Source organism: Dasypus novemcinctus, chromosome 4 (genome assembly GCF_030445035.2).
Source record: "Dasypus novemcinctus isolate mDasNov1 chromosome 4, mDasNov1.1.hap2, whole genome shotgun sequence".
Taxonomy (NCBI): Eukaryota; Metazoa; Chordata; class Mammalia; order Cingulata; family Dasypodidae; genus Dasypus; species Dasypus novemcinctus.
In genome coordinates this window covers 71,472,050-71,493,100 of record NC_080676.1, presented here as the reverse complement: position 1 = coordinate 71,493,100, position 21,051 = coordinate 71,472,050, and the positions used below count along the sequence as shown (strand labels likewise).

At 42.8% G+C, this 21,051-nt stretch overlaps 1 protein-coding gene across 1 annotated transcript in view; it reads left to right on the top strand.

The window, feature by feature from the left end:
• APOD (apolipoprotein D) overlaps window positions 1-20,431 on the top strand; it is a 29,094-nt gene extending 8,663 nt beyond the window's left edge. Inside the window, exons 3-5 of the mRNA XM_004465905.3 lie at window positions 10,812-10,933; window positions 16,265-16,353; window positions 19,960-20,431. Of these exons, the coding sequence (XP_004465962.1) occupies window positions 10,812-10,933; window positions 16,265-16,353; window positions 19,960-20,195 (447 nt within the window). The 3' untranslated portion in view covers window positions 20,196-20,431. The remainder of the gene's footprint in view (window positions 1-10,811; window positions 10,934-16,264; window positions 16,354-19,959) is intronic.
• Window positions 20,432-21,051: the final 620 nt, after the last annotated feature.

Genomic DNA, 21,051 nt, shown 5'->3' with positions numbered 1-21,051 from the left:
CCTTACTCCCTTATATCCCTTATTATTGTCCTTTAGTTATGAAAAAAGAAAAAATACCTCCTTGCCATTGCTGCAAAATACTACAATGTTATGGTTTACTATCATCCATAAGTTATATTAGTTGTAATTTTCCCATGTATCACTATATTATTAGCACTTTGTAAAAAAGAATAGCATTCTTAAAATGCTATTATTGTGGTTATATTGTGGTTATATTGATATTAACCACAGTCTTCATCCACTACCAAAACCACTATGTTATACAGTCCCTAGATTATTCTCTAGTTTCCTTTCAATTGACATTTACTTCTACATACTGCCCCTTTCAGCTACAATCACATATATAAATCAGCGTTGTTAGTTATACTCATTATAATGTATTACTCTCAACTCAATTCATTTCCACACTTTTACAGTTCACCTTATTAATAATGCTACATGCATTAAGCATCAGATCACATTTTGAACCCACCTATATTTCCTAGTAACCTATACTCTAGAGTTTACTTCCATGAGTTTATTCATCGTATTTACTTCATTTTAGTGAGGCCATATAATATTTGTCCTTTTGTGTCTGGCTTATTTTACTCAACATAATATCCTCTAGGTTAAACCATGTTGTCATATGTAACCCGACTTCATTTCTTCTAAGAGCTGAATAGTATTCTATTGTGTATATATACCACGTTGTGTTTATCCACTCATCGGTTGATGGACTCTTGGTTTGGTCCCATATTTTAGCAATTGTGAATAATGCTGCTATGAACATTGAAATACAAATGTCAGTTCATGTCCTTGCTTTCAGTTCTTCTGAATATATTTCCAGTAGCAGGATTGTTGGGTCATACAGCAGTTGTATATTCAGCTTCTTGAGGTACTGCCAAACTGTCATCCACAAAGGCTGCACCATTCTACATTCCCAGCAACAGTGAAGGAGTGTTCCTGTTTCTCCACATCCTTTCCAGCACTTGTAGATCTCTGTTTTTTTAAATAACGGCCACTCTATAAAGTGTAAAATGGTATCTCATTGTAGTTTTGATCTGCATTTCCCTAAGAGCTAGTGATGTTGAGCAGTTTTTCATGTGCTTTTTGACCATTTATATTTCCTTTTTGGAGAAATGTCTAGTCAAGTCTTTTGCACATTCTTTAATTGGGTTGCTTGTCCTTTTATTGTTGAATTGTATGATCTCTTTATATAGTGTTGATATGAAACCCTTATCAAGTATGTGTTTTTCAAATATTTTCTCCTATTGAGTAGACTGCCTTTGTACTTTCTTGACAAAGTCTTTTGAAGAACAAAAGTGTTCAATTTTGAGAAGGTCTCATTTAAATATTTTTTCTTTTGTGACTGATGCTTTGGGTATAAAATTTAAGAAACTACCAACTACTACAAAAAGATGTTTTGCTCCATTTCCTTCTAGGAGTTTTATGGTTGTATCTTTTCTGTTCAGTTCCTTGATCTATTTTGAGTTAATTTTTGTATAAGGTGTGAGATTGGGGTCCTCTTTCTTTCTTTTGGATATGGATATCCAGTTCTTCCAGCACCATTTGTTGACTAGACTTCTGGCCCAGTTGGGTGGGCCTGAAAGCATTGTCAAAAATCACTTGACTGTAGAAGTGAAGGTCTATTTCTGAGTTCTTTTTTTTTTTTTTTTTTTAAAGATTTATTTATTTATTTTAATTCCCCCCCCTCCCCTGGTTGTCTGTTCTTGGTGTCTGTTTGCTGCGTCTTGTTTCTTTGTCCACTTCTGTTGTCGTCAGTGGAACGGGAAGTGTGGGCGGTGCCATTCCTGGGCAGGCTGCACTTTCTTTTCACGCTGGGCAGCTTTCCTCACGGGTGCACTCCTTGCGCATGGGGCTCCCCCACGCGGGGGACACCCTTGCGTGGCACTGCACTCCTTGCGCGCATCAGCACTGCGCATGGGCCAGCTCCACACGGGTCAAGGAGGCCCGGGGTTTGAACCGCGGACCTCCCATATGGTAGACGGACGCCCTAACCGCTGGGCCAAAGTCCGTTTCCCTATTTCTGAGTTCTTGACTCATTTACATTGGTCAATCTGTATGTCTTTAGACAGACATCTTTGCTGTTTTACCAATGCAGCTAAGTAATATGCTTTAAAGTCAGGAAGTGAGAGTCCTCCAACTTCATTCTTTTTAAAGATATTTTTAGCTATTCATGGTCCCTTACCTTTCCAAATAAATTTTACAATTGACTTTTCCATTTCTGCAAAAAAGGCCACTGGGATTTCTACTAGGATTGTATCAAATCTGTAAATCAGTTTGGGTAGAATCGACATCTTAATGATATTTAGTCTTTCAGTCCATGAACATGAAATGTCCTTCCATTTATTTAAGTCTTCTTTGGTTTCTTTTAGCAATGTTTTGTAGTTTTCTGTATACAAATCCTTTATGTCCATGGTTAAGTTTATTCCTATATATTTGATTCTTCTAGCTGCTATTACAAAAACAATTTTTTTCTGATTTCCTCCTCAAATTGCTCATCTTTAGTATACAGAAACACTACTGATTTTTGAGTATTAGTTTTGTAACCCACCACTTTTGGCTGAACTCGTCTGTTAGTTCTAGTAGCTTTGTTGTGGATTTTTCAGGAAATTATAGATATAGGATCATATCATCAGTGAATAGCCAACATTTTATTTTTTCATTTCCTATTTTGGTGCCTTTTATTTCTTTATCTAGATAGAACTTCTGGAACAATATTAAATAACAGTGGTGACAGTGGGCATCCTTGTCTTTTTCCTGACCTCAGCAGGAAAGATTTCAGTCTTTCACTGTTGACTACAACACTAGCTGTAGAGTTATCATATATGCCCTTTACCATATTGAAAAGGCTTCATTCTATTCCTATCTTTTGGAATGTTTTTATCAAGAAAGGATGCTGTATTCTGGCAAATGTCTTTTCTGTGTCAATGAAGAGGATTGTGAGATTTTTTTCCTTTAATTTATTAATGTGGTTTATTACACTAATTTATTTTCTTGTGTTGAAAAGCCCTTGCATACCTGGGATGAAACCCACTAGATGATGGTGTTTAATTCTTTTTTTTTTTTTAAAGATTGATTATTTTTATTTATTTCTCTCCCCTTTCTCCCCTGTTGTCTGCTCTCTGTGTCCATTTGCTATGTGTTCTTCTGTGTCCGCTTGCACCCTCGGTGGCACCAGGAAACTGCGTCTCTTTTTTTTGTTGCGTCATCTTGCTGTGTCAGCTCTTCGAGTGTGCGGTGCCACTCCTGGGCAGGCTGCACTTTTTTCGCATAGGATGGCTCTCCTTGCAGGGCACACTCCTTGCACTTGGGGCACCCCCACGCGGGGCGCCCCTGTGTGGCACAGCACTCCTTGCATGCGGCAGCTCAGTGCATGGGCCAGCTCACCACATGGGTCAGGAGGCCCTCGGTCATGAATCCTGGACCGTCCTATATGGTAGGTGGATGCTCTACCAGTTGAGCCACATCTGCTTCCCTGTTTAATTCTTTTAATGTGCTTTTGGATTTGGTTTGCAAATATTTTGTTGAGGATTTTTGCATCTATATTCATGAAAAATATTGATCTTTTCCTAGTATCTTTATTTTGTTTTTGTGTTAGGGTGATGTTGGCTTTATAGAATGAGTTTGGTAGCATTATTTCCTGTTCAAGTTTTTGGAAGAGCTTGAGAAAGATTGTATCAGGTTACCTTTGAATGATAGGCAGAATTCACCTGTGAAGCCATCTGGTCCTGGATTTTTCATTTTTGGGACATTTTTTTATGACTGTTTCAGTCTCTTTGTGATTGGTCTGTTGAGGTCTTCTACTTCTTCTATGGTCAATGCAGGTTCTTTGCATGTTTCTAGGGAATTTGTTCATCTTGTCTACGTTGTCTAGTTTTTTGGTATACAGTTGTTCACAGTATGCTCTTACGCTCTTATTTCTGCAGAGTGAGTGGTTATATCCCCCAACCCATTTCTGGTTTTATTTATTTGCCTCTTCTCTCTTTTTTTTCTTTGTCAGTCTAGCTTAGGATTTGTTGATTTTGTTGATCTTCTCAAAGAACCAACTTCTGGGTTTTTTATTCCCTTTTTTGTTTTTGTTGATCTCAATTTCATCTATTTCTGCTCTAATCTTTATTATTTTTTTCCTTCAGCTTGGTTTGGGATTAGTTTGCTGTTCTTTTTCTAGTTCCTCCAGTCAGGTCTTTGATTTTAGTTTTGGTTTTTTTTTTTATTCCCCCCTTGTGGCTTGCTTGCTGTCTGCTCTCTGTGTCCATTTGCTGTGCATTCTTCTGTGTCTGTATTTATTTATTTAATTTCTCCTCCCCACTTGTGGCTTGCTGGCTGGCTGCTCTCTCTGTCCATTCGCTGTGTGCTCTTCTGTTGTTTTTTTTTGCTTGTCTCCCTTTCTTTTTTTTGTTGAGTCACCTTGCTGAGTCCGTGCTCTGCGGCACTTGCAGGCTGGGCGGCACTTGCAGGCTGGGCGGCACTCTATGGCATCTGTGGGCCGGGTGACTCTCCACAGCGTGAGGGTGAGCCCACCTTCACAAGGAGGCCCTGGGATGCAAACCCAGGGCTTCCCATATGATAGACGGGAGCCCAACTGATTGAGCCATGCTGCTTCCCTAGTTCTTTTTTAATGTAAGCATTGAGAACTATAAATTTCCCTCTCAGTACTGCCTTTGCGGTGTCCCATAGGTTTTGATATGTTGTGTTCTCATTTTCACTCATCTCAAGATATTTACTGAAATCTCTTGCAATTTCTTTTTTGAGACACTGGTTTTGTAAGAGTGTGTTGTTTAATCTCCATGTATTTATGAAATTTCCTTTTTTCTGTTCATTATTGATTTCCAGCTTCATTTTGTTATGATCAGAGAAGTGTTTTTTATAATTTCAATCTTTTAAAATTTATTGAGACTTGTCTTGTGACTCAACATATGGTCTATCTGGGAGAAGGATCCATGAGCGCTTGAAATGAATGTATATCCTGTTCTTTTGGGTTGTAATGCTCTATAAATGTATGTTAGGTCTAGTTCATTTATTATAGTATTCAAACTCTGTTTCTTTATTTAGCTTCTGCCCAGATGTTCTATCCAATGCTGAGAGTGGTGCTATTGAAATCTCCACCTGTTATTGTAGAGATGTCTATTTCTCTTTTCAGTATTGCCAGTGTGTGCCTCATGTAACTTGGATGCATAAGTATTTATTATATTTTTTCTTGGTGAATTGCCCCAGTTATTAATATATGACCTTCTTCATCCCTTATAACAGCTTGAAATCTATTTTGTCCAACATTAGTTGCTACTCCAGCTTTTTTTGGGGGGGGGGGTTATTATTTGTGGACAATCTTTTCCCAACCTTTCACCTTCAACCCAGCTGTGTCCTTATGTCTGAGGTAAGTCTCTTGCAGACAGCATATAGATTGCTCATAATTTTTTATCCATTCCATCATCTATGTCTTTTTTTTTTTAGAATGCTCTTGTTTTTGTGTTTTTTTTTAAGATTTATTTATTTTTCTCCTCTCCCAACTCCCCCCACCCCCACCCCGGTTGTCTTTTCTCTGTGTCTATTTGCTGTGTCTTTCTTCTTTGTCCGCTCCTGTTGTTGTCAGCGGCACGGGAATCTGTGTTTCTTTTTGTTGCATCATCTTGTTGTGTCAGCTCAATCTGTGTTTCTTTTTGTTGTGTCATCTTGTTGTGTCAGCTCTCTGTATGTGCGGTGCCATTCCTGGGCAGGCTGCACTTTCTTTCGCACTGGTGGCTCTCCTTATTGGGCGCACTGCTTGCGCGTGGGGCTCCCCTACGTGGGGGAACACCCCTGTGTGGCACGGCACTCCTTGCACGCATCAGCACTGCACATGGGCCAGCTCCACACTGGTGAAGGAGGTCCGAGGTTTGAACTGCGGACCTCCCATGTGGTAGAAGGACGCCCTAACCACTGGGCCAAGTCCGTTTCCCCATCTATGTCTTTTGATTATGGAGTTTAAGCCATTAACATTCAATGTTATTACTGTAAAGGCATTACTTACTTCAGCCATTTTATCCTTTGGCTCTCTGTTGTCATATAGTATTATTGTCTGCCTTCTTACTTTTTACTCTACCCTTTTTTTCTTTTAAGATTTATTATTTATTTCTCTCCCCTTCCCCCTGACCCCGGTTGTCTGTTCTGTGTGTCTATTTGCTGCGTCTTGTTTCTTTGTCTGCTTCTGTTGTTGTCAGCGGCACGGGAATCTGTGTTTCTTTTTGCTGCATCATCTTGTTGTGTCATTTCTCCGTGTGGGCAGCGCCATTCTTAGGCAGGCCGCACTTTCTTCCGTGCTGGGCAGCTCTCCTTATGGGGCGCACTCCTTGCGCGTGGGGCTCCCCTACGTGGGGGAACCCCTGTGTGGCAGGGCACTCCTTGCACGCATCAGCACTGTGCGGGCCAGCTCCACATGGGTCAAGGAGGCCCGGGGTTTGAACCGCGGACCTCCCATGTGGTAGACGGACGCCCTAACCACTGGGCCAAGTCCGCTGCCTACCCTTTCTAATACTCATCATTTCTACACTCTCCTCCAAGTCTATTGTCCTTCTTTTCTCCTTTCAAGCTGTAGTACTTCCTTTATAATCTCTTGTAATTCTGGTCTTTTGGTAGCATACTCTCTCAGTTCTTGTTTTTCTGTAAAGACTTTAAATTAACCCTCATTTTTGAAGGACAGTTTTACTGGATACAGAATTCTTGCCTGGGAGGTTTTCTCTTTCAGAACCTTCAATACATCATTACCACTGTCTTGATGAGAGGTTCCTGATGAGAGATTGGTACTCATCCTTATTGAGGTTTCCTTGTAGTGATGCTTTACTTTTCTCTTGCTGCTTTCAGAATCCTCTCTTTATCTCTGATATTTGTCATTCTGCATAAGAGTTGTCTCAGGGTAGGTCTATTCAGATTTATTATGTTTGGGGCTCATTCTCCTTCTTGATTAGTGATATTTGTGTTTTTCGTAAGGGTTGGGAAGTTTTCGGTTGTTATTTCCTCAAATATTCTTTCTGTCCCTTTACCATTCTCTTCCACTTCTAGGACACCAATAACATGTATGTTTGTGCATTTCACATTGTCATTCAATTCCCTGCAACCCTGTTGCACTTTTCCCAGTTTTTTCTTTCTGTTCTCCTGTCTTTCAAGTTCAGATTTTCTGCCCTCAATATCATTAATTCTGTCTTTGATCAATTGAAATTTGCTCTTATGTACCACTAAATGTTTGGTTTTTTTTTACTTATTTGGTTGTGGGGGTTTTTTTTGTTTGTTTGTTTTTTTAAGATTTATTTCTCTCCCCTTCCTCCTCCCCCTGCCCCAGTAGTCTGTTCTCTGTGTCCATTCACTATGTGCTCTTCTGTGTCTGCTTCTATTCTTGTCAGTGGCACCAGGAATCTGTGTCTCTTTTTGTTGCATCATCTTGCTGCATCAGCTCTCCATGTGTGCAGTGCCACTGCTGGGCAGGCTAGACTTTCTTTCGCACTGGGCAGCTCTCCTTATGGGGTGCACTCCTTGCATGTGGGGCTCCCCTATGCGGGGGACACCCCTGTGTGGCACAGCACTCCTTGAGGGCATCAGCACTACATGTGGGCCAGCTCCATATGGGTCAGGAGGCCCTGGGTTTGAACCATGGACCACCCATGTGGTAGGTGGATGCTCTATCTATTGAGCCAAGGTCACTTCCCTCCAAGTGTATTTTTAATCTCATCCATTATGTCTTTCATTTCCATAAGCTGTTACTTTTCTTTGCAGGTTTTCAAATTACTCTTTATGCTCACCCAGTGCCTTCTTAATATCCTTTATCTCTTTAGTCACATTTTCCTTCAATTCTTTAAATTGATTTAAGAGTTTTGTGTGACTATCACTGATTAATTGTCTTAAATCTTGTATCTCAACAGGATATTTGGTTTGTTCCTTAGGCTGGGCCATCTCTTCCTGTTTCCTAGTATGGCTTGTAATTTTTTGCTGATTTCTAGGCATCAGAATATGTTGGTAAATCTAATCTGATGGTAAATTTCTCTCTCTCTTGCCTGGTATTGGTTTTTTTTTTTTTCATGGCTCTTCTTTAATTTTTTGTTTAACTTACTTTGAGTCTTTAAAATTGCTGAGCTTGGCAGCGGACTTGGCGCAGTGGTTAGGGCATCTGTCTACCACATGGAAGATCCGCAGTTCAAACCCCAGACCTCCTTGACCCATGTAGAACTGGCCCACATGCAGTGCTGATGCACGCAAGGAGTGTCGTGCCATGCAGGGGTGTCCCCGCATAGGGGAACCCCACGCGCAAGGATTGCGCCCCGGGAGGAGAGCTGCCCAGCACGAAAGAATGTGCAGCCTGCCCAGGAATGGTGCTGCCCACATGGAGAGCTGACACAACAAGACGATGCAACAAAAAGAAACACAGATTCCCGTGTCACTGACAACAACAGAAGTGGACAAAGAAGAACGTGCAGTGAATAGACATAGAGAACAGACAACTGGGGCGGGGGGGGGTGGGGAAGGGGAGAGAAATAAATAAATAAATAAATAAATCTTTTTAAAAAAATTGCTGAGCTTAAGTTATCAAACAAGACCAGGTAATCACTAATGGGGTGCAGATTTTCTCCCAAAAGTTCAGGTTATCAGAGACGTAAAAATAGTTTTTCTCCTTAAAGTTTCCAGACTGGCCAGCAGATGGTGCTTGCTGGAGTGCCTTTCCAAGGATGTGTTTCAACCTGTGCTTTCCTATGTTCCTGGTCTGGCCAGAGCCAAAATTCAAAGCAGGCTCTGCTGGCCAAATTCTCCTCCCACTGCTGCACCATCCCTTTTCCCAGGGAGCAAGATGTCTATTCCCCTCGCAGTTGGCTGCAGTGGGTCATGGGTTTTGTTCAGGCTGCTCTCCTTGAAGGTGGGGGATGGATGCCCTTTGCGGCTGCCTCAGGGGTTTAGTAAGTCATGGTGGTTGTATCAGGTTCTTTGTCTCTCTGTCCCTCACCCTCCTGGGCGTTGTGCAGCACTGTCCTGGTTTGCTGACCCCAAAGCAGATCTCTTAGACAGCTTTTGGCACTTTCTGTCATTTTTGAGAGAGAGCTGAGCCCTGCCTGCCTATTCCCATGCCATCTTCCCAGAAATCTATTAATACATTTTTAAATTTCTAAAACAATTTCAGTTAATGTTTTGGCTAGGCAAATGTATTCACATGGTTCAAAATTATAAAGATGCAAAAGAATATATAATAAAAGCTTCCCTCCCACCCCAGCCAGTACCTCTGCCCCAAGTTTCTCCCTGCCCCCAGTGGCATCCAGTAAAAACAATTCACTGTGAATCCTTTAAAGATACAAAGAAATACATACATAAGTGTGGTAGGCAGAATAATGGCTCCAAATGATCAAGCCCTAGTCCTCAAAGCCTGTGAATATGTTATATTACATGGCAAAAGGGACCTGGCAGATATGATTAAAGTTAAAGACCGTGAGATTGGGACCAATCTAATCACATGAGTCCTTAAAAGCAGAGAACCTTTTCCAGCTATGGTCAGTGATAGAGTAAGAGATGTGATGCTGGTAGAAGAGATACAATATGAGAAGGACTTGACCTGCCATTGATGGCTTTTAAGATAGAGGAAGGGACCCTGAGTCAAGGAATGTGTGTGGCTTCTAGAAGCTGGAAAAGAAAAGGGAACAGATTTTCCCCTAGAGCCTCTATAAAGGAATGTGGCCTTGCCAACACCTTGATTTTGGCCCAGTTAGACTTGTGTCAGATTTCCAATCTACAATATGGTAAGATAATAGATTTTTGTTGTTTTAAGCCATTAAGTTTGTGGTAATTAGTTACCATAGCAAGAAAAACTAATACAATAACTTTTTTCTTACTTTTTACACAAAAAATAGAATAATATATATACTGTTTTGCACCTAGCTTTTTCTTCATTAAATATATCTTGTAGATGATTCCATATCACTCTTTTAAAAGAGGATAACATTCCATTGTATGGTTGGACCATCATTAATTACTCAATCCCCTTCTAGTGCCCATTTAGGCTATTTCTAGCCTTTTATTATTATAAATAATATTGCCATGAATAAACTTGTGCATACATCATTTCTTATATCAGGAGGATACATTCCCAGAAGTGCTGGCATATATATTTAGCTTTTTTAGATATTGACAAATTGCCCTCCATAATGGTTGTAAATTGGTAAAGTCTCTATACATGTGTTCTATGGAATATGGGAGTGCTTGCTTCCCCCCACCTGCACCTGCAGTTACATACTTCTTTTAAAATTGATTCTGTACACCTGTAGCTGTGCACTGACCACAAGAATGCAGCAGAAGAATAGTATGTCTTTTAAATCCTGATCACCTGCCAAAAGCCTCTGTGCTCAATCCCCACTGTGAGGTCCTATAAGGAGATTTCAACCAACTCTGGAGTCCTAGCTTTCCACAGTGAACATGTTTGACTTGGCACAAAATGCACAGATGCCTTGTAGAACCATAAAATATCTGAGACAGAAGGCACCTTACATCAAACAGACCAATCTCCTCCTTTAACAGAGTTTAGAGTTTAACGTAGATTTCAGTTGAAGATAAAAGGACACTAAAAGCATATCTAAATAAAGAGTACTTTAGGAATAGAATGTGGCATTCAACCAATGCCCACATATTGGATTCCCTTATTCACATTTGAATCTGTATCTTGCAGCAGCTGCCACTGAGAACAATGCAGCCTATTTTGCCTGGTTTCCCCAGGAAAGGGCTCTGCTTCTGAAAGACAATGGGGAAGAGCTCACAGATCCCCAGAGAGCTACAGGATTTTTCTCTACATGTTATTATCTCCACAGTATCTTGGGAGGTGGTATGAAATTGAGAAGATCCCAGTGAGCTTTGAGAAGGGAAGCTGCATCCAAGCCAACTACTCACTAATGGAAAACGGAAACATCAAAGTGATAAACCAGGAGATGAGGTGAGTGGCTGTGGTTTTAAAAGCAATGCACATCCTGGAGCCAGCCCCACAGAGTGCTGTCCTGGAGTGACTGGGTGTCCTTGCTGTCTAGTTCAGGGAGGATGCAAACACTGCTGGGCCTGGACTGCCTGCTCACAGCAGGCAGGAATTCACACGACAATTTCCATAACAACTTGCTGAGTATCTGTTGTATACCAGACCCTATGAGATGTGCTAGGGATTCAAGAGTAACCCACACTGACAGGGTTCCTGCCCTCATTGCAAAATAGAAATACTGGTAGCAAAGGACATCAGGGTCTTCACCCCAAGAGAGATGCTCCTAATCTATACTATGTACTGTCAGAGGTCATCCAGCCTTGCTTAAACACTTACAGAAACAGGGAGCTCATCACTTTCCATAATGGCTTACCCATCTCTGGACAGCTTTCACAATTAGAGAATGCCTTTTCTTACTGAGCAAGAATAATCGCATACATACATAGTCACACTCTAAGTTATGTGAACAGATATGCTATGGAAGTGAAATTTTCTTGTTACTGAGGGCTTCTAATAGATTGATATTTGATCCAAAAAGTCACACTCTGGAAAGCAAACATAAACTTAAAAGAAGCCACCAAAAAAAACCCTGTCCACCTCACATCAAGAAACATAACAGCAACAGTAAACAACAGGAATTAGTATTTTTAAGTATTCCCTATGTGTTAGACATTTTTATGTGCAAATACCTATGAGAAAATGAATATATATGCATATATATTCATTTAATCCCCACAATATCTCTGAGGTATGTACTATTATTAACCCTATTTTTACAAAGAAACTGAGGTACAGAGAGGTGAAGTAACTTGCCCAAGGGTCACACAGCTTATAAGTGATGAAGCTGAGATTTGAACCCAAGGAAAGTGAAGTGGCTGGAAAAAGACAGCGGACAAATAAAAGAAAGGAGAACTTTGTCTTAGACTGGGAATGAAGGGTTGTCCTTTATTTATTTATTTATTTATTTATTTATTTATTTATTTATTTATTTCTAAAGATTTATTTATTTATTTAATTTCCCCCCCCTCCTCCAGTTGTCTGTTCTCAGTGTCTATTTTGCTGCGTCTTGTTTCTTTGTTCGCTTCTTTGTCCGCTTCTGTTGTCGTCAGTGGCACGGGAAGTGTGGGTGGCGCCATTCCTGGGTAGGCTGCACTTTCCCTTCACGTTGGGCGGCTCTCCCCATGGGGCGCACTCCTTGCGCGTGGGACACCTACGCGGGGGACACCCCTGCTTGGCACGGCACTCCCTGCGCGCATCAGCACTGCGCATGGCCAGCTCCACACGGGTCAAGGAGGCCCGGGGTCCGAACCGCGGACCTCCCATATGGCAGACAGACGCCCTAACCACTGGGCCAAAGTCCGTTTCCCGGGTTGTCCTTTTTGTTCCTTCCAGAATCTAGGGACATTTTCAACTCCAAGAAAACAGCTACAATCCAGCCTGTGGCCATCCCATTATGCACTAACCCTCTAGACCAAAACACAATGGGTTGACTCCCTGACACTGCAAAACCATAGAAATTAAGTAAGGTTCTTGAGGGTTTCTAAAGAAAGAAACAGCTCACTTCAGAACCTGTGGAAGGGTTATAGGAATTGAGATGCGGATGCCCAGAAGGTCTCACAGGAATTTTGTAGGCCCCCAAATTACAATGGCCTCATTTCAAATATTTTGTCCCATTCTAAGATGAAGAGGTAGACAATGATACAGACCCCGAAACATATGAGAGTCCCCAACCACTCCTTTGAAATTGGCCAGGAGTCCTCTTTAATTGGATTCTGATTATTAGTCTAAGAAATACAGTTGTTCTGCCTCTAGGTTTGCACCTATTTATGACAGCAGAGCACAAGGGAAAAGGCTCATTAGTGTTTTAGTTTGCTAAACTGCTCAAAGCAGATACCCATACAATGGGTTGGCTTTACCAATGGGAATGTATTAGTTTACAAGCTTAGAGTTTGGAAGCTGAGAAAAATGTCCAAATCAAGGCATCATCGGGCAATGCTTTCTTCCTAAAGACCAGCTGCCAGCGATCCTGGACTCCTCTGTCACATGGCAAGACTCATGGCAGTGTCTGCTGCTCTTTCCCTTCTCTTCCAGGTTTCGTTGCTTTCAACTTCTTGCTTCCATGGCTTTCTCTGTATTCTTCCCATTTAAGAAAGGACTCCAGTAAGGAGATTAACATCCATGCCTTAACTGAAGTAACTTCATGAAAACCTACTTACAATAGGTTACACTCACTGGAATGGACTAGCTCTAAGAACAAGATTTTCTGGGGTACATACAGTTTCAAACCACCACATTAGTCCAAGAAAATGATATCATTTCTCCTTCCAAGAGGATTGCAGAATAAGCAGAGGATATGGTAGGGAGTCTGAACAGAGGAATACTCTTAGCCAATGTCAGAGAATTTGAAAGCCAGAAAAAAACTGGCACAGGGCTAGGAGCTGAAGGATTCAGGCTTTTTAGTCAAACTGTCTGCTTTCAAATCATGGCTCTGCCACTTACCACCTATGTGACCTTAGGCTAATTGTGAAAATTCTCTAGGCCTCAGTTTCCTCATTTATAAAATGGCAACAGTAACAGAACTTACCTAAGAAGGTAGGTTCTATTACTTTACATGAGGTAACACATGTAAAGCACTTAGAATAGTATTTGGAATATAGTAATCACTTTAGTAAATATTAGCTATTATTGTCAATTGCTCCTATCCTTGAAAACACATGCATTTTTCTTTCTATGAACAAGCTCTGAGTCTATAGCCAAAGACTGGTGTTGTGATGACTCTTAGGGAGCAAAATACAAATGATGGTGACAAAAGGAATCATCTGTTGGGGAAAGGCTGGTTTGTTGCTACGTTACTGTATGCTGATACAAAGGCTTTGCCTTTGTGTTCCAGGTGAAGGAGCAGGGCAAGGTCTCCAGCCCTGCATGATGATGAAAGACACTGCAGACCAGTACATTTTCCAACCTTCCAAGCATGCTGCCTATATCTGGTTTCCAGGACATCTATCACCATTGAGCACAGCCTACTGACTTTTTAAAACACATTGTCACTCTTTTAGTTTTCCTGCCTGCCTCTCCACCACCCTCCAAGGATGGATGGACAGGCAGCTCCCCTGTCAGCTTCCTGGAAGAGCACACTGATACCTGAGCAACCCCCTCTTCACTGCCTCTATCCCCCATCCTCCCTCTTTTCCCCAGGTTCGTGGGGTCATTGAGAGTTATCTGGAAATGGGGTCAGATCCCTTCAAAAGAGTGAAACCTATTTCATCCAATCTAAGACACCATCAATTTTAAGACACACCACCATTATATATACAACTAAAACAGAGGAGACACTGCCAGATATAAATGTAGGTGGCATCAATTGTAAGATGCACATCTCTTCACATTTAACGTCACTGAAATAAGGTTTCCTCACTGACTGATTTAACCAGGCGAATGTTGAAATCTCTTACACTCAATCAGGGACTTGTTAACCTGGAAGGGGTCACATGATAGCAAATGATGTCACTGAGGCCCAAAGAGGGGGAAAAGCCTTCAGATCTCCAGGCTGCATATTTTGCATTCTTTCTTAAATCAGTGCTTATTTTATCCCTTCACCTCTGCTCATTTTAAAAAAGTAAATCTTTTGTGTGTGTGTGGTTTTTTCCTCTTCCTCTCCCACCACCCCGCCCTACTGCTTTTGCTGTGTGTCCATTCACTGTGTGATCTTCTATATCTATTTCTCTTTTTGTCCTCTCTTCTCATCTTTCTCCTCTAGGATTCACTGGGATTCAATCCTGGGGACCTCTGATGTGGACAGGTTCCTGTCAATTGTGTCACCTCAGTTCTTGGACTCTGCTGTGCTTTATCTTGACTCTCCTCTCTTTTGTTGCGTCATCATCTTGCTGCATGACTCACTTGTGCAGGCACTGGCTCTCTGTGTGGGCACTCAGTTCACCATGTGGGCGCTTGGCTCACCACGCTGGTACTGGCTTGCCCCGCAGGCACACTTTCTCTTCTTTTTCACCAGGAGGCCCCAGGGATTGAACCCAGGTCCTCCTATATGGTAGGCAGAGGCCCTATCACTTGAGCCACATTCGCTTCCCTGTGTGTGTGATGTTTTTGTGTCTTCTTACTCTCTCTTTTTAGAACCTAGGAGCAGGAATGACCTTTCCAATCACTGCATATAATCCAAAAAATCAAACCAAACCAAAACAAACATAATCACACTACAAGGTCCTAACATAGTGGCAGCGGACTTGGCCCACTGGTTAGGGCATCCATCTGCTACACGGGAGGTCCACGGTTCAAACCCTGGGCCTCCTTGACCCGTGTGGAGCTGGCCCATGTGCAGTGCTGATGCGTGCAAGGAGTGCCCTGCCACGCAGGGGTGTCCCTGCGTAGGGGAGCCCCATGCACAAGGAGTGCGCCCCGGAAGGAGAGCTGCCCAGCGCCAAAGAAAGTGCAGCCTGCCTAAGAATGGTGCCGCCCACATGGAGAAATGACACAAGATGATGCAGCAAAAAGAAACACAGGGGAAACGGACTTTGGCCCAGTGGTTAGGGCGTCCGTCTACCACATGGGAGGTCCGCGGTTCAAGCCCCGGGCCTCCTTGACCCGTGTGGAGCTGGCCCATGCGCAGTGCTGATGCGCGCAAGGAGTGCCGCGCCACCCACAGGTGTCCCCCGCGTAGGGGAGCCCCACGCGCACGCAAGGAGTGCACCCCGTAAGGAGAGCCGCCCAGCGCGAAAGAAGGTGCAGCCTGCCGAGGAATGGCGCCGCCCACACTTCCCATGCCGCTGACGACAACAGAGGCGGACAAAGAAACAAGACACAGCAAAAAGACACAGAAAACAGACAACCAGGGGAGGGGAATTAAATAAAATAAAAATAAATCTTTAAAAAAAAAAAAAAAAAAAAAAAAAAGAAACACAGATTCTCGTGCCACTGACAACAACAGAAGTGGACAAAGAAGACACAGCAAATAGACACAGAGAACAGACAACCAGGGTGGGGGGAAGGGAAGAGAAATAAATAAATAAATCTTTTTTAAAAAAGGTCCTAACATATTATCTAGTCCTGGAGCACTTCAATTATTGCATCTCATCAGCCCCAGGCAGTCTTCCACTTGGTCTCAGAGGCAGTGACAGAGGGAAAGGGAGGGAATGAAACTATTCTGGCAGGTATGTCAGCTCCCTCAACAGCTCCTCTTCACTGGACATTACAATGTTGGCCTCCAGGGTCCTGAGCATCACAAACCTTGTCTTTCATTGATTTTTTTTTCTCAGATTTTTAAAAAATTTTAACTCATTGCAGACCTGATGGAACCGTGAATCAAATTGAGGGCGAGGCCACCCAGGCCAATCTCACAGAGCCTGCCAAGCTTGGAGTCAAGTTTTTCTGGTGTGAGTATCCATTTCTCTCTGGGGAAGATTTCAAGGACAGGAGGTTTGCAAGCTGAGGCCAAAACCCTGGGTTGGAGCACTTCTATTATATCTGAGTGTCATCCAGTCTGTCCATAACCATTTGCTGAGCACCTACTATATGCCATGCACTGAGCAAGCCACTGAGAATGGTACACATGACTACCCTGGCCCCTGTCCTTACAGAGCCCATTCAAGTAGCTATGACAAGTAACCAGGCAATTTACAACAAAACTATATAGTAAGTGTTTCAGTAGGGAATGCACTGTAGGAGACCCAACCACTCTTGAAGGAGGATCTGGAAGAAACATTTCCCAGAGGAAACTGAGGCCCCAAAGCAAGTGGATATTAGCAGAACTAACGTGCAAAAGCTTGGAGGCAAGAGATGACAAGTATGGAGACAAGTTTGAGTCTTGTCCCTGACAGATTATTTTTTTAAAGATTTATTTTATTTATTTATCCCCCACCCCTCATTGTTTGCACTTAATGTCTGCTCTCTGTGTCTGTTGTGTGTTCTTTGTGTCTGCTCGTCTTCTTTTTAGGAGGCATCGGGTACCAAACCCAGGACCTCCCATATGGGAGGGAGGCATCTAATTGCTTGAGCAACCTCTGCTTCTTGCATGTTGTGTCTCTCATTGTGTCCTCTTTGTGTCTCCTCATTGTATCATCTTATTGCATCAGCTCGCCACACCAGCCTGTTGTGTCAGTTTGCTATCTTGCTTGTCTTCTTTTAGGTGGCACTGGGAACCGAACCTGGGATCTCCCATGTGGTAGGCAGGTGTCCAACTGCTTGAGCCACATCTGCTTCCCCTGACAGATATATAGTCACAATCATTTACTGAGTTCCAAGTCAAGTGAGGAATAGACACAGACAACAGAAAAAGTTTCAAAATATTAGTCATATTGCCAGTATAAATACACTGGAGATTTCAGCTCAGAACTGTAAAAGATTCTAAAGTTGAAAGGACTTTAGAGTCCCTCTCCCTACCTGCAGGGCAGATGTTGAAGTTACCAGTTAAAAGAGAAATCATTAACTCCTTTCCATTCCTCAAATCCCTCGAAGAAGACAGAGAGGAAGTTATTATTTTATAGATGAAGATAGGAGTGCTGTGATTGGAGAAGGAGAAAACCGTTCCTCCCACTCATCTGACTATGGACAACTAACTGCATATCTACAACCCAGGGGTAACTGCCCAGGGTTGTGAAGATAAACTAGACAGCACATGCTCTGTAAACTGCAAAGGACTTTGAATATGTTTGTTTCTCTTGACATTTTTTTTTCAAGATTTATTTTTTATTTATTTCTCTCCCCTTCTCTCCCACCCCAGTTGTCTGCTCTCTGTGTCCACTTGCTGTATGTTCTTCTGTGACCGCTTCTATCCTTATCAGCAGCACCGGGAATCTGTGTTTCTTTTTGTTGTATCATCTTGTGTCAGCTCTCCGTGTGTGTGGCGCCATTCTTGGGCAGGCTGCACTTTCTGTTGCGCTGGGTGGCTCTCCTTATGGGGCACACTCCTTGCGCTTGGGGCTCTCCTACGCAGGGACACCCCTGCGTGGCACGGCACTCCTTGCGCGCATCAGCACTGCGCATGGCCAGCTCCACACGGGTCAAGGAGGCCCGGGATGTGAACCACAGACCTCGCATGTGGTAGGCAGATGCCCTATCCATTGGGCCAAGTTCACTTCCTATCTCTTAACATTTTTACAGGTAAGAAAGTTGAAGCACAGGAAGGCTGGATAGTTTAGCAAGGTCTCTGGACTAAGTAAAGGCAGAGTTCAAACTAAAACTTATGTCTCCAAACCCTCAACTGAGTATTTTTCTCATAAACACTGATCAGGTATGGGGGTTGGAGTGAATGTCAAATATGTGCCCAACCTTCATAAGGAAGCCTGTGACAGGAGTTAAAAGAGAGGCATAAGCTGTTGTCTGTGGAAGCAGAGGAGGGAGAGATTTATTCTGGTTGAAAGGATCAGATGTTTGCATTGGGCCTTGCAAAGTATATGATGAATCATGGGAAAGGCCATTCTAAGTGGAGGGAGAATAGGCCTGGAGAAAGAAGCTCAGAGCATGGGACAGTACATGGAAAAGGAGATCAGGCTGGGGAGGGACAGTACATGGAGAAGGAGATCAGGCTGGGGAGGGCTTTGGATGCCTTGATGGGGAGCTTGGAGTTTCTTCTCTAAGCAATAGGAGACTGTGTTTTCTAATAGAGATGCAGGAAGTTTTCTGTACTGAGAGGAAATATCTGGGTAAATTTATTCTTGAGAGCTAGACCCTGGGAGAGAAAGACAGAATATGCATGCCAGGTGTGCAGGGGGGAAATGCTGCTGCTGTAGGAAAAGGTGAGAAACATACTTTCCCAGAATAGCTCAGGGCTGAAGAGCTTCCAGCTGGGAATATACCAAGCAGTTGAAAATCAAAATAGATTGTATGATGACTATTTGCACTCATGAGTGAGGGAAGCAGGCAGGGCACCAACAGTTCTAGAAAAGTTCGTCAGAAATAACACTCAATCTAGACCAAGTCTTGTCCAGGCTTCCACCCAGACTTCCTACAAGTGTCCTTCCGCTTTCAGTTACAAACAGTAAAGTCAGAGAGGGGAGGGACTGCAGTAGGCGGTCATCTGGACCACCCCTTGTGTTGTCCTTGACACCCAGGCAAGCGCTAACCACTCACACACTGCCTCCTTTGTCCAACAGCTTCCCAAGGTTATTCTCGAATGCTGAGAATTTTGCCTTGGCAAATGTAGGGATTATTTTGAGTAGAGGACATGGACCACTAGGAAGAAAATTGCACCTGATAGCATATGTGTCTGAGTGTTTTGTTCTTATGGAATCAGTGTATAGCTTTCTCCCATTTGGGTCCATCTTCCGCTAAGGTTAACAAGCTGGGCTCTGAATTTCCCCTGGCTGTGGAGGTAAGAGTCATGGAAGAAGTTTCTGCATCCAGATGGAGAGGGTATTTCTCCACTTTGGGGCCCCTTTAGAATCAGTCAGTGACTCTTTACAGGTCTTTTGTGAGGAGGTGTTTATAATCTGCCACCAACAAATTTACCATACTCTTAATGGTGAAAGGGTTTTCAAAGGTCATGCAGAAAGGAAAAACAAAACATCAGCTTCTGCCCCCTCCCTTAGGGAGGTTCTGGAGGAAGTGGGGTGATACAGGCTAGGAAAGCCTGGGTTCCCTGGCCTTACATTCTTCCACTTAGCTAAGTGGTGCCTCCATGTGCACTGGTGCCAAGCACAGCCTGTAGTCAAGGGGGTCCAGTCAAACCCTCCAGTTACTGTGGGACTCTGGAGACCAACCCGCTACCAGGGAAGGAGAATCCAGAACGCTGATTCTTTACTCTGGCTGCATATTAGAATCACTGGGGTACATTTACAAGTACCAGCCACCCCCAGATCAGAATTTGGGAAGGGGATAGTGGAGGTGGGTCTGGTATTTTTAAAGCCTCTAGGTGATTCCAATGTGAAGCTGGAATTAAGAACCACGGATTTAGAAGGCATCAGAGCCTTGTTCCTATGGTCCCTGAGGTGAAGGTTTGTTTCTGCCGGTCCCTCCTAACACTGTCCTCCTCTGGTTCTTAGTGATGCCGTCTTCACCGTACTGGGTTCTGGCCACCGACTATAAGAACTACGCACTTGTCTACTCCTGTACTACATTCGTCTGGCTTTTTCACATGGATCACATTTGGATCTTGGGAAGAGACCCTTTCCTCCCTCCAGAAACAGTGACCTATCTAAAAGATATCCTGACTTCTAACAACATTGACATAGAGAAAATGACTATCACAGATCAGGTGAACTGCCCCGAGTTCATGTAACAGGGTTCCAAAAGAAAGCTGCATCCACTGCATATTACTTCTTTTGCTTTGCTTTTCCCCTACCCCACCCCATTCTTCAATGAAAAACCAGCCAATCATGATAAGTCATTTCAAATATCAGAAGGGAAATCTGACAGCCGAAGCTCAAAGAAAGTTGTCCCAAACACTTAGCCATACCCCACTTTGTTACCTTGCTAGCCTAATAATAAACGTGTTCCTGACCTGCTGTGCTCACAGTAGATTGTGAACTGGATTACTTATTGTGGGTTTTAATTATTAAAAAAAACAGGAGACACTCTTTAGGGGGAATCATTGGAGTTTTTCAGGCTCCAACAGGCAGTTTCCTTGAAGTGTTTACCTTCTCATCATGAGGTCCTCAGAATGATACTGAAGAATGGAACCATCTTAGAGTGTGTGCAAGGAAGAAGAGAATAGATGAGGGGGAAGACATGGGTTTTTTTTTTTTAGGAAAATGATTTTTTTTTCACTTTCATTCAACTGTTATTTACTGAGGCTCAACTATATTCCAGGCATTGAAATAAACAGAATTTCCAGCCCCCACAGAAGTTCACCATCTAGGGAGGTGTAAAGATGAAATTACAATCCAAGGTGATGAGTTAGAGGGATGCAGAGGGTGACATGGAAGCACAGAGAAAGTCTCAGCTCCTCCACAACACAGGTGACCACTAGGTTGTACAGTCAAGCCACTGGGGGCTCCAACTTCAGTGAGTCAGGAAGTACTTTGAGGTTTGTTTGCTTTTTGTATTGTGAATCTTAATGTAATCTTATCACCCTGCAATTTCACTTAACTCACATTACATTTATAATCTAATAATGTTTTGGAGATGAATAGGAA